The sequence below is a fragment of the Nomascus leucogenys genome, chromosome 9 (assembly GCF_006542625.1).
Source record: "Nomascus leucogenys isolate Asia chromosome 9, Asia_NLE_v1, whole genome shotgun sequence".
Lineage (NCBI taxonomy): Eukaryota > Metazoa > Chordata > Mammalia > Primates > Hylobatidae > Nomascus > Nomascus leucogenys.
Window position 1 is genome coordinate 91,575,295 of NC_044389.1, and position 18,435 is coordinate 91,593,729.

The following is an 18,435-nucleotide window of genomic DNA, read 5'->3' on the forward strand; positions in this document are numbered from 1 at the left end:
AACTTCCAGATGCTTAACATGTATGGTAGTACTAAGTCACACTTGTCAGACTTACTGCTTAAATTCCTGGGAAACTGTCTGTATATCTATAGGGGTTGGGAAGGAAATTTAGGAAATACAGTTTGTTTAGTTAAATCTCTTTTTTTGTAGTTTATAATAGCTTTGGTTGGCATGTATCGGGGCGTCCAATCTTTTGGCTTCCCTGGGCCACACTGGAATAAGAATTGTCTTGGACCACACATTAACATTGATAGCCAATGAGAAAAAAAAAAATTGCAAAAAGACTCATAATGTTTTAAGAAAGTTTACGAATTTGTGTTGGACTACATTCAAAGCCATCCTGGGCCACATGCAGCCTGCAGGGACATGGGTTGGATAAGCTTGTCCTATATGGTCTTTCCAGCCTTTCTTGTTCAACTTTCCTATCTTTGTTGCTTTACTGATAGTCTTTTTGCAGAAGACAAAGTAACCAGCTAAAAAAGAAGTCATTTTCTCTTCCAGTCTTCCTTGAAGTCCATAGTTTGAGACTGTGTATTAAACAGAAAATAAATTGCTCACCAACACTTGATAACTTGTAGAACTGCTGTGTCATTCTGTGTCCTACCAGACAAGTGACAAAGGTGCTTCACTTAGCCAAACAACTGTCCACAGCTAGCTACTCATACAGTAAATAGTGCTGCTGATGACAGTGGGCATTCATTTCAATGCGAGGTAGAGTATTGTCTTCCAAATTTTCTTTTGCAGTAATTGTTACGGTATGATTGTAGCCAGATTTATACTTTCTATGTGAAATGTATTGTATATCTCACTCACTATTGGCTAAAATCCTGTTAATTCCTAGAGATTTTTTCCTGTTACTACTTATGTGCAATTCTTGTATTCTCATTGTGCCATCAATTTAAATTTCAATATACAAACATCATCATTTTTATACACAACCAAAAATCAAATCAAGTAAGAAAGTCTCAGAGATCTTAGAAGTATCTTTAGAAGATCTTAGAAGTCTTATAACGTATATTTTCTATAAATAACATAATTTAAGGGAGAGTTATTTTTCATATACTACCTTGTGGACTAAATATTAACTATTCGTCAAAAAATCAAGTGCTTTAAGTAAATACATTTTAAAAGAATGAATTGCTGTAACTTGGTAATAAAGCTCCATATGAATATCTAGAATTAAAAAATAAGTAAAAACATAAGGGAAGAAATTTGAAGAAACACAGAAAATTGTCATTAAAAGAACAAGAACAATATTGTGACCTGAGGTCTTAAAAAATAAGTGACTTTAAGAAAAAGGATGAGGTGAGATGTAGATTTTTCTAATGAACAGTACCATGCTCAGTTACACAGTTTACCCAGCTTTCCTGTGACACTATTATTACATCAGCTTCCTTGCTAGAATACTCCAACCCATTAAAGAGATGATATTACATCAATAGTCATTTTTAGACTTTAATTTGAATAAATAATTTTACTACCATCATTTCTAGTCATGCTTCCAGTACAGTATTTCAAAGATCACTTGTGTGTTGACAAGTGTAAGTCTTCTGGGGCTTGGACTTTCAATAATTTTCTAATAGTGTCCTAGGGAGTCCTAAGGTTCTTTGGAGATGCCTCAGAGGCCAGCATCGGGGAGAGAGGTGGGCAGCGGAAAGAAAGAGCATGGAGGCTATTGGCTTCTGCCCGCTCTAGTCTCTGAGGTCAATCAGTGTAGCTAACATTGCATCCAATTTCATATGATGGGGTTTCTCATCTAATTTCATTTTTAAAAAAGGTTCAGCCTTTTAAAGAAATGTTATAAAATCCCTGTACTAATTAATCTCCGAGATTTGTATTAGTTTTAATATGTTATGGCTCACAAAGTTCTCAGAGAAAGTGTTTTAAAAGCATGGAGATGAGAATAGTAATGCATGGAAAGAGATGCACCATATTAAAAGCCTCAACCAACATTTTCAGATCTTCATCATAAACATCTTGCTGTTTTATGGAGAACTTTCAATAGAGAGCTCTACGATGAGCCCTAGAGATACACAGATACAAACCAGAGGCCCTGCCAAGGAGCTCACAAGTGAGATTGGTAATACAGCTGTACAATGAGACCGCTTACCTGGGAAGAGACTGTAAGTATATCTGTAGAGGTTTGGAGAGCCCATAAGTGACATTGGTAGTAGAACAGAATTATACCATGAGGCCACTTACCACTTAGCATGTGTCAGGATCTGCCCACAAAAGTCACTTGATCCTTGACCCACTTAACCCACTTGATTCCCAATCAAGTTGATAACCATCCTGAGAAAAGCAGTTATTTAAGAAGCATTTTTCCATTTGAACATCATCTGCTCTGACCTTGTGCCCTAATTCTTTCAGTAAAAAATGATTTTTAGTGTTCCAAAGTTCACTTAGGAGCCCTAGAACCGGCCAGCATTTCTGGCATGACTTTAAAGTAAAAGCGTTGGTTTTTCAATGTGGTTTGTGGAAATCACTTTCATCTTATGATCATATCATATATTATCTTAAAATGCTGGCTGGAATCTAGAGTCCCTGAGATGACAAATTGGGGCATAATTCCTGGAAGAGTAATACAAACAACTTAACCTTTGACAGCTCCCAGCATTGACCTAAGACATCAGAATGCTGAGTAAGAAATGGATCAATTTTCCTGACATATTTCACTGCAGCATCTTAAAGATCAAAAATGGAGGTATAATACAAAGCTATAACAGAGAATTCCTCTGGCTCCCTAACTATTGTCCAGAATTATATAACAATAAGAACTCTAAAATATCAAGCTTTCTAAGTATGATGATAAAGAAATATGATTCTGAGAGATAAAGGGATAAAGGGGGCTTTTCCCCCCCTCTTTTACTCTCCTTATACGTGAACTCTTTGGTAAAGAAGGGAAAAAATAGACTTTACCCCTTCCCTGACCAGCTACTTTTAGTTAGACAGATTCTGACTCTCAGTATTACCATAATGTACAAACTAGAGCTGGCTACAATTCATACAATTTACTCAGCCACTTAGACTAAATGTGAAAATTGTGTTTTAAAATGTGCTGACCACATTTCAAATGCAAGAATAAAAACATTGTGTACATAAACCAGGAAACTAGAGCTCCTAAAATCTAAATGATTAACATCCAAATGAACAGACATAGTCTTGGCATTCATGACAAATAAGGTCTACATCTACTAAACATGGCTTTATAGCAAAAAGATGAATTTAGCAACAAGACTAAAGAACACAATAAGAAGAAAAATTAAAAATGCGTTTCAACTCTCATATTATGTGGCAACTTAACGTTGAAATGAAGACCCCAGATGACATTATGTCAAAAGCATGACAGTGATTCCAAATGATTCTGGATTTTGAGAAATTCCAAAATGTAAGTACAAAATCCTCAACAGGTAAGTTCAATTACATTTAGTTCATTTATTCTATCTACGGGGACACTGGCTTAAACTTCGTATCTGTGAATTTATCTACTAAATGAACGATTTGACTAATATAAATGTGAAATTTACTAGATTCTTTTAAATATCTTAAAGCTGATAGGACACTAGAGTTTTCAAATACAGGTGGAAGAAATTCCTTGCTTCCTCCATGAATCTTTTTCATTTCAAACAGAAGTCAAAAGATAGAAGTCAGCTAAGGGTTTAACTGGGAAGGAGGCAGAAGTGAGGAAGTGCTGCTATTCAGCTCAGTTCCTCCTCCTAGTGGTCACAAGGGGGAGGTGCCTGCATCTGGTGCCATTTCCTCAACGGCTCCTTTCGTTTAAATGACTCACAGAATAGTCATTTGGAGGAATACATGATGCCAATGAAAAGTGCTCAATTTTAATTTGTAAGTGATTTCCACTTACTTCTGCTTCTCACTCTTCTATACTTACTTTTTTAAAACAGTCAATTTTAAAATAATATTTCTTAATTGCAAGATTTCTGAAAAAATCCCAAATGAAGCGGTAACTATCCATGTCTAAGAATTGAGTATGCGGGCATACTACAGTAATTTTTAACACAAACCAGGGAAAAAGTGCTAAATATTATGGTGTGTTAAACCACCACATGGAACTTCACCCATATTGGCAAACCAGGGAGGCTGGGGATGCGTCTATATTTAACCATTGCACGCTAGGCTATAGCTGCAGCCCGGATTGACTCATACATTGTTTTCACATTCTCAGCTTCCTTCAAACCACCAAGTAATTGTTTATAAAGTGATAGTATGAAATAAAAACCTTTTTCATGATAGGTTCTGGACAGTTTCCACTCAGGATAACATAGATTGATGTTATTTGGATAAATGTCCTGTGAGATTCCCTGAAACAGGAAATGACCCCCTGGGCTGCAAAGCAGTCCTGATTCTGACATATTTCCCCATCATCTCTCCATTTACCTAATCCTGTTGATAAGAGGATGCCCCTTCTCCATCCCTAGACCTAAGCCTGACATTCAGATACTATTTTCATTAACATCATGTAGTTGATTTTGCACAATTACAAAGCAATCAGAAGCACAGTAGGATATTATGGCCCTGAGAGGCTTTTTATGTCTACATATAATTTGAATGAGCTAGAATGAATTAAACTCTATGCAGAATTTGTATCCTTCTTTTAAGTAATTCCCAGCTCATGAAAAAATAGAATTATTAAGGTAAGAAAGAGTAGTTTAAGAATTAGCTTCTTAATAACTTGTAGACAAGAGAAGCAAGAGAAGCTAAGAAACAAGAACATTGCTTCAGGAGGCAATTTGTCATTGGCCCTTTGGGTGACTGGGCATTTTTACCAGCTGTCACTCCTGGGCCAACTAAAAGTGTTAGACCCAAACTGTTGTACTCATTAGGACTGAAACAATTTAACATGGATGCTTGAAGGCACTTGGATGTCACATTGTATTGTCTGGCCTTATAAGAAGAGAGGAATGCCTGCTATTCTCATTTAAATACAATTTATAGCATTTTAATTTGATTTCTTTCTGCAAACTGTTTCTGACTATTCTTTACCTTACATAATTGAAAATCTACACATTATTATCCCCTTACTTCATGCACTCTTTCCATAGATTGTGCAGAGTGTTAGGATAAAAACATACAGCATAAGTGAAAAACCATGTATAGTACGAAACACAAGTTTTATGTGAGAAAGTAAATTTATGTTAGAAAGGTAATTTAAAGGTTCTTCTTATACAATGGGAAAGAGCACACAACCATTAAGCTACAGTTAACATTTATTTCCACCCAAAACTGAGAACACAGGCAACAAGGTCAGTCACCAGGGGCAATATCATTTGCATTTATGAATCTTGCTTGCCTATGTGAATTGCTTGCCTACATGTATTCTTATTTTGTACACCATCATTTTCATGGACTTGAAATGTATAGAGAGACCTCAGAAGTTACCTAGTGTATCTTTTTTATCTCTAGTTAAACTCTCCGAGCAAATGACTAGCTGTGTTACATTGAATGATTATCACGAATGTACAGGAGCCAGGTCCAGTGGTACTGTTCAGTAAGCCAGACATGAAGTTTCTCTCCTTATTCAACCTAACTCTCCCTATTTTCAGGAGAAAAGTAGAAGAATAAGCCATCATCCTCCTGTCTACAACAACCCTTTATATATTAAAAGTGCCTTTTTTGTGTTTCACATGGGGTAAGTATACCAGGTATCAGTGTACCTCTATCTGTTCATAAATTCTTGGAGAGCTAAAAGGCAAATCAGCTTTTTATCCATTGCTAGAGCTTTTATTTTCATCAGAAACCAGATTTTCTCTATTGTGAACTTCTAGAAAAGAATTATACTTTTTTCTTTATTTTCCCCAGAGAAAAGAAAAATAAAATCTTTGGGTTTACAAAAATGGAAGAGATTTTAGTCATCTGCCCCAAAGCACACTATACTTTTTCTTGGTTGCACTTGTCATACCTGTACATTCATGTCATTTTTAAAGAATTGTCTGTCATCCTCATCAAAATGTAAGTTTCTTGAGGGAAGATACCAAGTCTGCCTTGTACATCAACATTTTCCCAATGTCTAGTACAGTATTTGGCATACAGCAGCCTTTTCATTTAACCTGAAGAACTGACAAATGCCCTTCAAAATCATTCTTGTCCAGCACTCCTATTTTGGAGATATGAAAATAGAAACCGTAAGAGGTGTTCTTGGAAATGACTTCCCAAAATTGCATAACAAGTTAATGACAAAGCCAGGATTAGAACTTTGGATTCTTTATTCTGCATCCACATTCTTCGTTCATTACACCACAGAGGTTCTTATACCTAATATCCTGGGCAGGCAACACAACTGATGAGTAAGATACAGAAATCTTCGTAATCTACACATCTTTTGGTTGGCTGTCTGGTTCCCAATGTTCTTTATCAGTTGAAACATAAAAACCTTCTCATAGATATGCCTGGTTTATGCATATTTTATGCAGGACTCCAAGAACAGAACCCAAAACTAAATTCTACAGCCATAGCAAAGAGCCAACTTATTCTTTCCAATTAGAGTTGAATTTTACAGAGGCCAAGCCACAGATGCCAGCTGAATTTCTCTGGTTCGGCTACTGCTAAATCAAATATTCTGCTAAACACAGCTTCAATTTGTATGGAAATTTTAAAATTATTATTTTTAAAATTATCATTTTGGGTTTCTTTAAATCAAATATTTTTTTAAATAGAGCCTTTCTGACTGCATTAAAGAAATAAATGCAAGTTTCCCAGGGTGACAAGATGATCTAAAACTGGATTGTGGTAATGGCTGCCCAACTCTATTAATCTGTTTAAAAATCTTAAAATAGGTAAATATTATAAATTTTACTGCCATAGGCTATTAAAAATTGAAAAGGAGTCACATAATTAAGCTACTTCTTTTTGGAAACATCTGGTATTAAAACTGTAAAGATATTCTTTAATATCCCCATGGTCTTTTAAGCCCAGGTCCTATCCACTTCAATCATGGTTTACCTAAAAGGTCAAAAGTTTTCCCTGCAGTTTTTGTACGAATAATTTAGGAGACTTATATAAATATCAAAAAGAACCAATCTTTATTTATATAGCACCAAGAAATACTGACTAGCATGATTATCTGCATGAATAATCTACAGATATATTTGTTTAATTAAGTATAGTGTTCTAGTCCAAACCTGCCATTAATTAGCCACTGGGTTTTTAGCAAATTATACAACATCTTCAGGTCTCAGTTTTCCCACCTATTTCATGTGTCTCTGTAGATCACAGCAGAACTAAGTAGCATATAATATACTAAAAAGAATAGTAATTGCTATTGTCTAATGGATAGCCACTAATATACCAGACTGTTTAGGTAAACTATTACCCAAAGGAAGGTATTATTAGTCTTTTTTTCTTTTCTTTTCTTTTTTTTTTTTTTTTTTTTTTTTTGCAGATGAGGAAATTATAACATCGGGAAGTTCGTTAGTTTGACCAATGTCACACAGTTATTTAGTACTAGATCCAGGATTTCAATCCGGAATTATCCAGGTCCAAAACCTATACTTATTCTCTATTCCTTGGTAGACTGGGCTTTTGGTTCTATCAGATGTGGGCATGAATCCTGACCTTGCCTTTACTATGTTAAGTTAATCATCTTCTCTGAGCCTCAGTTTCCTCATCTGTAAAATGAGACTACTAATACTTAAGTCAGGGTCATTGTGAAAATTAAATTAGAGAGTATATCCCCTGCCGTTAGAAGCTATTTTTTAAAAATTGTCTTTTTCATCTCTCTCTCACACAGGTTCCTTTTTGTGCATAAAAATATATCTATAAATTCTATGATTACCTTAGAGCCTACCTGAATAAACCTCACTGGAACTGAGTTCTATCAAAAGAAATTAGAGTGAACACAAACAACACATCATTGCTTCTTTGCTATCAGTCCTTGGCTCTGTGACTAAAACTGTCAACAAGAGTGTCAACTTCAAGGGGTGGGCATCTGTCCACAGGAACTGAGCTGAGGTCACAGACTTGTCTCACTCTGCCCTACAAACAGATGTCTAGGTGACAACTCTTAGTCACTGCAAACCAGGGTTAGAGCCAAACCAGGTGGAAGTGCTGAATCTCTTTTCTAATCCTCTTGGTCAGCCCATTCATTCCCTAAGACAATTCCTCACTGACCATATTTGAAATAAATAGTTTTCCCCAAGATATTATTTTCAGCATAATGTCCTTATTTTGATGATGTCTGATTATTCCTCAAGCAAAACAGAGTGTTTCCATAATAGCAGTTTGTCAGCAAGAAACCTGCTTGATTCTGCATATTAGAATGCACACCTTCAAATGTTTACCTTGGAAGTTGCCAGGTAAAAACTGATGTAATGTGGAGCTCTAGTGGTGACAAGAGGTAAAGCAGCTATTAGTGGCAGCCAACAAAAAAGCGTAGGAAATCTCCATTTAGTATTACGTTCACATGCTAAGATGAAAAATGGTCCAAAATAATCTAAGATAATATACAGTAAATTTTAAATGTAATAGATTTCTTTTAGATTGCAAGTTAGACTTCAGTAGCTAGCCTACATTAAACATCACGAAACAATTATCTCTTCCCAAAAAATGGAACTCAATGTTGTGGTTGTCACTTTTCTATTTTTACTAAGTTTATTAAGAATTCTATTAATTAAGCACTAGCTATTTTTCAAAGTGCTGGTAAGAATATTGTATACAAAAAAACGCTGGACTCTAAGTGGTATGATCAGTGAAGTCCTGTACCAACTGTCCTGGGAATTTAAATAATCCCTACAGGCTGATGAGGTGGTTGTGAGTTAATTCTCACACTAGAAAAGTGCCTTCCTTGAATATCTGACTTCTGAGATATTTTCCAACATAAAACAACTAAGAATGAGACCTACACTGCCAAAGGTTAACTCTGTTTTTCTGGTACCTAACGTATATGTCTTCTCGATCAAAAGGGCTTCATTTTAAAAATATAGCTCTATTACGTTCAAAAATTTAACAGAATATAAATAGTAAAATTTGTATAATGTACAACCTGGAGTTGACATTTAAAATTTCTAAATGTGGTGCCTTGTGTAGCTGTGCCAAAACAAGTTATCATGAGGGGGAAAACGTTTCAGAATATGAAAAAATATAAGAACTTGCCTTTTCATATATAAGCACCTAAGTATCATGTTGCTTAATACTAAAGAAATTTTAAGAGATTCACTTTCCATGAGTGATGATAAAAGAAATTATCATGCTCATAAGTGTATTAACAATGCTTATCTGAAATAAACATCTCAACTCATGGGAGTTTTTCATGACTTACATGAGTTGAATCCACTAGATGTTTCCAATGGCCATACTCGAAGGGCTTCTAAATTGTTAGGTCTAAGATGACTACCAAGCCCTCAAAGGTCCATGAAGGAAGATTTAATGATTACCCAGGGGGTCTTATTCATGATGTCCTTCTTCTCTGTCCTTCTACTAATATGCTGCCTTTAATATAGTTCCCTGAAGCTACACAGGAAAAAAAGGTAAAAATATAAGAGCCTCTTCTTCAAAAGTCATTGAGAATGCAAGAGTTTGTAATGGGAAGCTCAAGATAAAGAACTCATTTTCTTTCAGTCATCATCTCTAGCTATAGGTTAGGAGATGGAATCTTTTTCATAGAATAGAAACAGCAGGAAAGGAAGTGAAGGTAGTTTACTAACATAATCGTATGCCAAAGGGAATAAACCAAAACAAAAATACCCTGCACCAACACAATATGAGCAAGCCAGGAATTCAGAATCTAACAGTTCTACAGTCCTTTTCACTGTAGACATTAAGACAATTTAATTGAAGAATATTTTTCAATCTGTGAATCTAAGAAGTTTGTCTTTGTACATCACCTTGCCTATATTTTCTTTGGTGATTATCTCTATCTCCTTTGCTTTCCCAAAACAGGCCTTGGCATGCTGCTTAAAATAATATTTGGGGCTTTACTTGCCATCCTTTTGAATGAGACATGCTGATTTTATTAAAGCAAGTTGGGTCTGCATTCTTTCTTTACTATTATTACAGGTAGACTCGACAGACACAGGACCTTTGTTTTAAAATGCTCTGCTCTGGAGGAAACCTTGTTAAATAAGTTCCATTTTACCTGCTGGGCAGTTACATTCTGAAGGTGCTTCTCTTGCGATTCTTATTTTAGCCGTATGTTCATAGGATTTCTGTAGGAAAAGAAGAGTTATTAACAATCATTAGTAGCACTGTAGCGGGATGGAGTCTTTAGGGACTCTGGCCATACGTCTGATTTACCGGCATTTCATAACCTGCATAACTAACATTTACATATGTACTTGGACTCTAGTCAAGAAAGGAACCATTCCTAAGTCCTAAAAAAAGAAAATGACCACCGATAGGGTGTCAAGATTGCTGGACTTGTATAACATCTTTCTCCATTCTTCCCTACCACCACTCTCTCCCTCAGCTGAAGCACATGCAGTCAATGTAAACACCTAGCACTAAAATGTTGCAGTACTAGGTAAGCTGCGGCTTACCAATAACAGCCAATATTTTATACATGAAGGTCAACTGCTTTCTTTATCATGCGAGGCTGCAACCACTGCTAAATAGGCTCCCCGCTAGGGTAAGGTTCCAGAAAACCCCCTTACTCTAGTCTAAAGGTGCCCTTAAACATAACATAGATTCCTTTCAACTCTCAGCTCCAAGGGCTCTGCATTCATAAATACCCCGGCACTGCATCCTTTACCAAAAATAAAGCTACTTTAAAAAAAAAAAAAGTTTAAACTTTTAATATGAAAAGATTCAACGTGTGAAATTATTGATTTTAAATTATATACGAGATTATTTTACATTTAAGAGTGATTACCTTTTTTGTATATTAATAACATCCATGACCCTAACCATCTTATAACATGTAAAAGATTTAACAGATGCTATCTCTGCAAGAAATATTCTCTCCACGATTGGGTTTGACTTAAGACAACTAAAAAGAGATAAAATGCCCTTTCCGAACCCCTTTAGACCTTCCTATGTGTTTAATACGCAAACATTAAGAGAGTGAGGGAAGATTAGAGATAGGGATGGGGACATCAAGGGATGTGCACATATAAATATATGCTACAGTGAGCATAGATCCTTGGCCAACACATGCACACGCGCGCGCACACACAGCCACACCAAGTATGCGTACAGTAAGGGTAGCGGCTAGTCATGCACACAGACTCACGCTTGTACAAGATGTTACCCACGTGCAAAATACCCCAGCCTCTCACACCTGAGCCAGAAGTCGCTCCACTTTCTCTTGCACCATAGCCTGGAGGTGATCCAGGGTATCAGGCAGCAGATGAATGGAAGGGGCCCCTTTGGCGGATTCGAGAGCCGCGATCCTCGCCTGGAGGTCGTTGGTTTTCACACCCAGGTACAGGCAAGACACCACGGCCACCACTGACAGGAGGGCCGCCATGACGGCGCACGGGGGCATGGTCCGGGCACAATGCTGTTCGGCAGGGCTCGGGTCCTCGGATCCGGGCTCCCGGCCCCCTCCTTTCCCTGCGTGCTTCTTCAGCAGCATAGTGGCCGGGTCGGCCGTCTCGGCTTCGCTTCCCACCCTCTACACCTCAAATAATCCTAAAAGGAAAGAAAAAGGTCGATTCCTCCAAAGTTCAGTCCCTGTGGCTGCACAACTAGTTGGTGGAGTCAAGCCCACGAGCGGATATGGACCCCTGCCTTGCTCAGCGTCCAGACCCGCAGGCGTGCACCATCCCCGCTTTCTTCTCTCCTCCCAGCTGGAAGTGAAAAGCACCCTCCGTCCGGGGACTGGGTGGCGGTGGGGTAAAAAGCAAGACGAAACCCACCCAGGCAGCTCTTCCGACTCCCAGAGGACCGACACCTCTTCCGAGGTCCCCGACAGCGGCCGCTCAGGGTCCGAGGGACAGCGGCCGAGGCGCCGCGCGGGGCCGCGGCTCGCCCTGGCCACGGAGGACCGGACCTGTTGCGCCTCTGTGAGTTTGCCTTATTTCTACCTACTCGGTGTCTTTCGGAACGCCGACCTGTTTCCCACCTGCATTCAGTTCGAGGCAAAAAGGCTGTGAGAGCACGCTACAGCGCAGCGCGAAAGGGGCGGCTAAGGGGGAGAAGAGAGAGGAAAACGAAATAAACCCAAGGAACCAATGCTAGTTGCGAAGCCGAAGTCGCGGCTGCCCGAAGGATCTCCGCAGCCCTGCGTGCGCGATCCTTAAATACCCTTCGGGATGCTCGTGTGAGTGAGTGTATGAGTGCGCGCGCGCTCCGAGCACGACGTCCCTCCCCCGACCCCCTCCCGGCGCCCGTCGTCCGGCCTGCAGCTCCCGCTGCTGCGCGCCCCCCTTCGGAAGCCAAAGGAGGAGCCCGCCTTATTATCATAATGTATTCACCTTGGCCCAGCCCGCGGGCCGGCCCAGGGAACCCCTCAGGGGGGCGGGAAGCTTGGGTGGGAGCGGGGCAGGAGGTCTGTTATTAGCATAATGTATGCAAATAGCTGGAGCGGCCACCGTGATTGGAGAGGAGCCTGGCGACCCCTCCCCCTGCGCTGAGTAACTTCAGCGTCCCCGAAGGCCACCTCTCCGGCCTGGGCCAGGGGCCGAAGCAGGGTCGGCTGCGCAAGAGGCGGCAACTTTGGCTTATACTGACTCAGCCCAGCGCCCCCTTTTTATCCCACTTAAAAATGGAGAAATGGCCTCCGGGAAGAAGATGTGAAGCGGAACGCTGTATCTCTCCTGATCTTTACTCAAAGCAGCCGTAGGAGCTCTTGCTATCTCGCTCTGGTGCAGCGTTTTTCCCTCCTCCCTCACTTTCCCACATGCCCGGAGGCAAAGTGTCTGGCCGACGTCTGAGGTACATTTCCCCACTTCCCTTCTCTTCCCACTGCAGCCCGCAGATTGTCCAACGAGGGGAAGTTTTCTTTCCCCTCCCCCAGTTTCCTTGTCTTGACGGCACTGAGTCTCCTCCCAGCTCTGTATTCCTAGTCTGTACTAGGGTGCTAATGTGTTTTCCTGATTCCCTGTTTTGCGGGATTGGAAAAGGGAGTGTTGAGGTATACACATTTCTCAGGATTTAGGAAAGGAATGAAGAATGAAGTCAGTTTTTCCTCTTACCTGACTCTTCTCGTGCTGTTCTCTCTGGATCAAATTACAAGGTCTCTAATGGGATTTTGGAAAGTTGGTAACAAGTAGCATTTGACATCTAATTGACTTTGGGGAAAACAGAAATCCCACCTCTTATTCCAAAGAGTTCCTTCTTATCTCCCTATTAAAAAAATACCATATATTTTTTCTATTCTCCTTAATTAAGCTAACCTGAAGTCGTTGCTTACGATTGTAAACAATCAACAAAATACTTCACTAAGTTGGTCTTTCACATGTGTAAACGGATATTGCTAGGTATGAAGCAAGGTAAGGAAATAACAGCATTAGAGGAGGAAAGAGACTAACATTAGAGGAAAACTCAATGAATTTTGCTATAAAGTCAAAACCATAATTCATTTGTATTACACAGTGGTTCTCAAAGGATGGTCCTAGACCAGTAACATCAGCATCACCTGAGAACTTGGACAACATTAAAATTCTAGGTTCTTACCACAGATCTGAATCAGAAACTGCTACTACCACTACTGAAATAATAATAAAAAAAAAACACCCAGCAATCTGTGTTTTAACAAGCCCTTCAATTTTTGATATATACTACTAAAGTTTGAGAACCACTGGTATAATACTTTCCAAAATATTTTCAAATACTTTTTGTATATGAACCTCATAACCCTGCTATGTGAGGATTTACTGTTCCTCTTTTAAATATAAACAAAATTTTTGAATAAATTTTAAAATAAAGAGATAAATTTCAAGTCACATTTAATTGTGATTAAACATGTTTCCAATAACAGGACCCAAATAATGGGTACAAATATTTTAATGTACCAACTCTTTCTGTAACCTGTAACTATTCCTTAGTCTCGTTTGCAGGCTTTTCTTCTTTCATTTCTCTGAAAGTTGGTGCTCCTTGGGTCTCTGTCTATTCCATCTTCTCTTCTCTGTATGCTCTCTCCAGTAGAGTTCCCATTACACTGATGAGTCATAAATTCATATCAAAAGCCCAAACCTCTCTCCTGAACCTCAGATCCACATAGCCAGTTGCCTCTTTGTCATCTCCATTTGGATGTCTCACTCTCATTTCCAGTGTAACCTGCAGCTTACCTCCAAACTCTGTCTGCTTCCTCTGTTTCCCATCTCAGCCAATGGAGTTGCCATCCATCCAGTCTCCCCAAGCCAAAATACCCAGTAGCCGGCCCTGACTTCTCCCTTGCCCCTCTCTCCTCATCTATTTAGAGTCCTTCAATACTTCTGGTTGTCCTTAGGGCAAAGATCTTACATCTTTCAACCCCCACAACAAAGCCCCCTGTCTACCATCTCACCAGCCTCATTGCTCATTCTTCCTCTCAAACTCTCCACATCAGTTTCTCTGAAGTATGGAGACAATGAGAATAAAGAGCTTTTTCTTTTGGACAACATACCACTCTTAAAATTTCAGTAGAAAAGCCATTTTCTGTCTTGACTGATACCTACAGTAGGTTACACATTTAATTTGGATGATGCAATGTTCTTATAGCATGCTTTGTGTAAATTGGCCATGAGAAGGTACATTAACAACTCTGGCAAGCCTTCAGCACTATTAGATCTTAGTAGAGAGATAGAGTTGGAATTCTGTGGCTTTGAGATCTTTATCCAGAGGATTAGATTTGCTTTATGTCTTTGGTGGGCACAATACCTCAGAAATGTATCAGCCATTAGCGCTAAGATTTCAAAACCTGGTAGATTCTCTGCATCAAGCACAGAGAATGTGTGGATCAACAAAGCTCTGAGGGTTTGAATGCATGCTGTTCTGTAGATTCATCAAAGCATAGTTATTTTGGTTCCCATGTGGAGGCTTCCAAAAAATTAAAAATAGTACTAAAAATGCTATAGTCTAGCTGACTCCAATTTGCCTAATATCAATAGTATTAATAGTAAAATGCAAACAGCTGGCTATAGGACAGGTATGCAGTGGGAAGAATAATGAAAACCCAAAGATGACCATGTCCTAATCTCCAAAACAGTGAATGTGTTACCTTGCATGCTGAAACAGATTGGCAGATATGATTCAGTTAAAGATCTGGAAGTGGGGAGATTTTCTTCAGTTATGTGGGTGGGCCCAGTGTAGCACAAGGACCCTTCTAAGTGGGAGGCAGGGTCTCAGAGTAAGAGTCAATGTAACAACAAAAGCAGAGGTAAGAGTGATGTGAATACTGGTATAGAAGATGGAAGGGAGTCACAAATCAAGGAATATAAGCAACTTCCAGAAGTTGCAAAAGATGAAGAACAAGTTCTCCCCTAGAGCCTAGAGAAAGAACAGAGCCCTGCCAACACCTTGATTTTAGGACCTCTGGCTATCAGAACTATAATTAATAACTTTCTATTGTTTTAAACCACTAATTTGTGATAATTTGTTATAAGAGCAAAGGAAACCAATATCATCGCAATCACAGGAAATCAAAGTTCATCTGCTACAGCCTAAGTGATATTGGAACCACCATAAAGCCCTATAGCTCAAGCAGGCCCTGTAGTAACAAAGCCCTGTCAAATGTTTATACATTTCTATTTCATTGACAGGCCCACTGGGAAAGGATCAGAGAGATATGCCCTCTCTCATGTCATGTAAAATTAGGATGCCCTTTATGAAGGCATATTAAACTGAATAAAATAATTTCTGTTTCCTTGATTCCTCCCATTAATGCAACTCAAAAACAATAAATCATCCAAGCTATACAGTCACTCTCATCTCTCCTCCCTACTAATGCTAGCCTAGCCAGGATCCTGACCCAGGACTCAGCATTGCTACTGTTTTTTTTTTATTTATTTATTTATTTATTTATTTATTTATTTTGAGAGTGCATCTCACTCTGTTGCCCAGCTAGAGTCCAGTGGCATGGTCATGGCTCACTCCAGCCTGGACCACCTGGGCTCCCACCTCAGCCTCCTGGGTAGCTGGGACCACAGGTAATCACCAGACTAATTTTTTATTTTTTGTAGAGATGGGATCTCACTGTGTTGTCCAGGCTGGCCTCGAACTCCTGGACTCAAGTGAGCCTCCTGCCTTGGCTTTCCAAAGTGCTGGGATTACAGGCATGAGCCACTGCACCCAGCCCCCTGCTAGTACTATTGTTACCAATCTCCATGCCAGAAAAAATGAAATAAAGACTAATGACAGACAGGCACATCAGGAAGTTAAAGAAAGAAAGGAAGCACCTGGAGAAAGAGCAAGAAAAGATAAGGGAGAAAATTGAGACAGAAGAAAGGAGATTTTTAAGTGGGTAAACTGTTGATTTTTAAAAAAGAAAAAGACATAATCCACTCCTATATACCTCTAAGAGGCTAATCTTTAAAGGAGATAAAGCATAGAAGTGAGGAACTAACATATATTAAAATTTCTGATGGTTTATCTGTATTTAGAAAGATTATCTGCCCAAAGTAAACAGCTGAGATAATTATGGTATGCTCTTTTTAGCTATTAACTACATTGCAAAAAAATTTTTAGTTTCATTAGAAAATATATTTTAGCACCATTAGTTTTTGAGGCTTAGGTTTTTATAACCACAATTTTAACCAAAGTTCACCAACAAAGCTAACAAGCAGAAGCAAGTGTATGAAGAGATTTGTGGCCATCTTTTTTTTTTTTTTTTTTTTGACACTGAGTTTCACTCTTGTTGCCCAGGGTGGAGTGCAATGGCATGATCTTGGCTCACCGCAACCTCTGACCCCCGGGTTCAAGCAATTGTCCTGCCTCAGCCTCCCGAGTAGCTGGGATTACAAGGCATGCACCACCACGCCCAGCTAATTTTGTATTTTTAGTAGAGACGGGGTTTCTCCATGTTGATCAGGCTGGTCTCGAACTCCCGACCTCAGGCGATCCGCCCGCCTCAGCCTCCCGAAGTGCTGGGATTACAGGCATGAGCCACCATGCCCAGTCCGTGGCCATCTTTATATACCCACAACCACCTGTTGCGTCCACTAAGTACCTTAATAAAGAAAATGAGAGAATACACTGTGTACAGTATTAAGCATGTTATTTTATATTCTTCAGATGAGAATGTGAGCTCATGGAAACATCTTTTAAGAAGACAAAGTTTCCTAAAGGGAATGAAGTAGGCAGCAAAGAGTTAAGTGAGCTGAAACTTAAAAGATGCAGTTCTCCCACAGCCAGGCAAATTTCAATAAATCATAAACAAATTATAAATATCTTTAGGAGCAGAAGAGCAGAAAAGGATTTGGCTCTTAGTGACAGGCTGAAAAATTCTTTTTCAAACAGATCAAGGAACTGATCCTATTTATACAAGCCTGGTTAAGCAAGGGGCTTACAACTGTATGAATGCAATAATCTGGATAATACAAGCCCTCCAAAGTATCAATCCTCTGTGCAGAGTCAGTTTTATGTTTGTTGTTTGTTCTTGTTTTGTTTTATTTGGAAGGAGGAGGTATTTTTTTTTCCTCAAATCTTAAATAACAAGTTAATAGCCCCACTTAATGGGTTCTTCCCCAAAAGTCACCAATTATATTGCTAACTCAAACAAGAGGCAACTTTTCATTGAACTTCCAAATCAACTTTTTCTTATAATGCTACATACACTGAACATGTTCATATCATTGAGTCAGTTCATGATTAAGAACACAGAACCCAAGGCCAGTCTGCCTGCATTCATTATCCAGCTCTGCCACTTAATAGCTGTGGGACATTGGGTAAATTACTTCACTTTTCTGAGCCTCATTTTTCTGGGCCATATATAAAACAAGAATGATAATACTGAAACATTAGGATCTTTCGCTGGAGTGGTTTGTGAAGGCATTACAATGCCTTGTAGATATTAAGTGCAATATACATTTACCTCTTGTTGATGCTATTGTTATTATTACTTTAAAAGTGTCAGTTTATTGACCTATAGACTCTGAAAGGCAAGAACGATGCATACAATTATGCTATGGGGCAACGGTATATCCTAATCGTGATTTTAGTCCTATTTCAGTTTACAGGTATAAAATGGCATCAGGGCAACATTTCAGCTACTGGATGATTTGGAAAAGTCCCTACAACAGGCAACCATTAATGTATTTGATATCATTTTAGATTAGTTTTGCCTGTTTTAGAGCTTCACGTAAATAGAAGCATACAGTATATATTCTTGTTATTTGTTTTTGGTGGGGTTTTGGGGAGGTTTTTGTTTTGTTTGAGACAGAGTCTCACTCTGTCTCCCAGGCTGGAGTGCAGCGGCATGATCATAGCTCACCGTAGTCTTAAACTCCTGAGCTCATGTGATCCTCCCACCTCAGCCTCCTGAGTAGTAGTTAGAACTACAGGCAGGTGACACCATGCCGAGCTAATTTTTTTTTTTTTTAGAGATGGGGGTCTCACTATGTT

General features: G+C 39.1%; 1 protein-coding gene across 2 annotated transcripts in view; it reads right to left on the reverse strand.

Moving 5' to 3' along the window:
* The window catches only part of COL25A1 (collagen type XXV alpha 1 chain), a 503,960-nt gene extending 491,793 nt beyond the window's left edge, over positions 1-12,167 (reverse strand). The window contains exons 1-3 of one of the 2 annotated variants that reach the window (XM_003257720.4): positions 11,677-12,152; positions 11,231-11,583; positions 10,091-10,160 (exon numbers count right to left, since the gene is read on the reverse strand). In XM_003257720.4, the coding sequence (XP_003257768.1) occupies positions 10,091-10,160; positions 11,231-11,527 (367 nt within the window). In that variant the 5' untranslated portion in view covers positions 11,528-11,583; positions 11,677-12,152. Of the gene's footprint in view, positions 1-10,090; positions 10,161-11,230 lie in introns of both variants that reach the window. The other variant, XM_012499352.2, reaches the window with a different exon arrangement.
* Between the last annotated feature and the right edge of the window lie 6,268 nt (positions 12,168-18,435).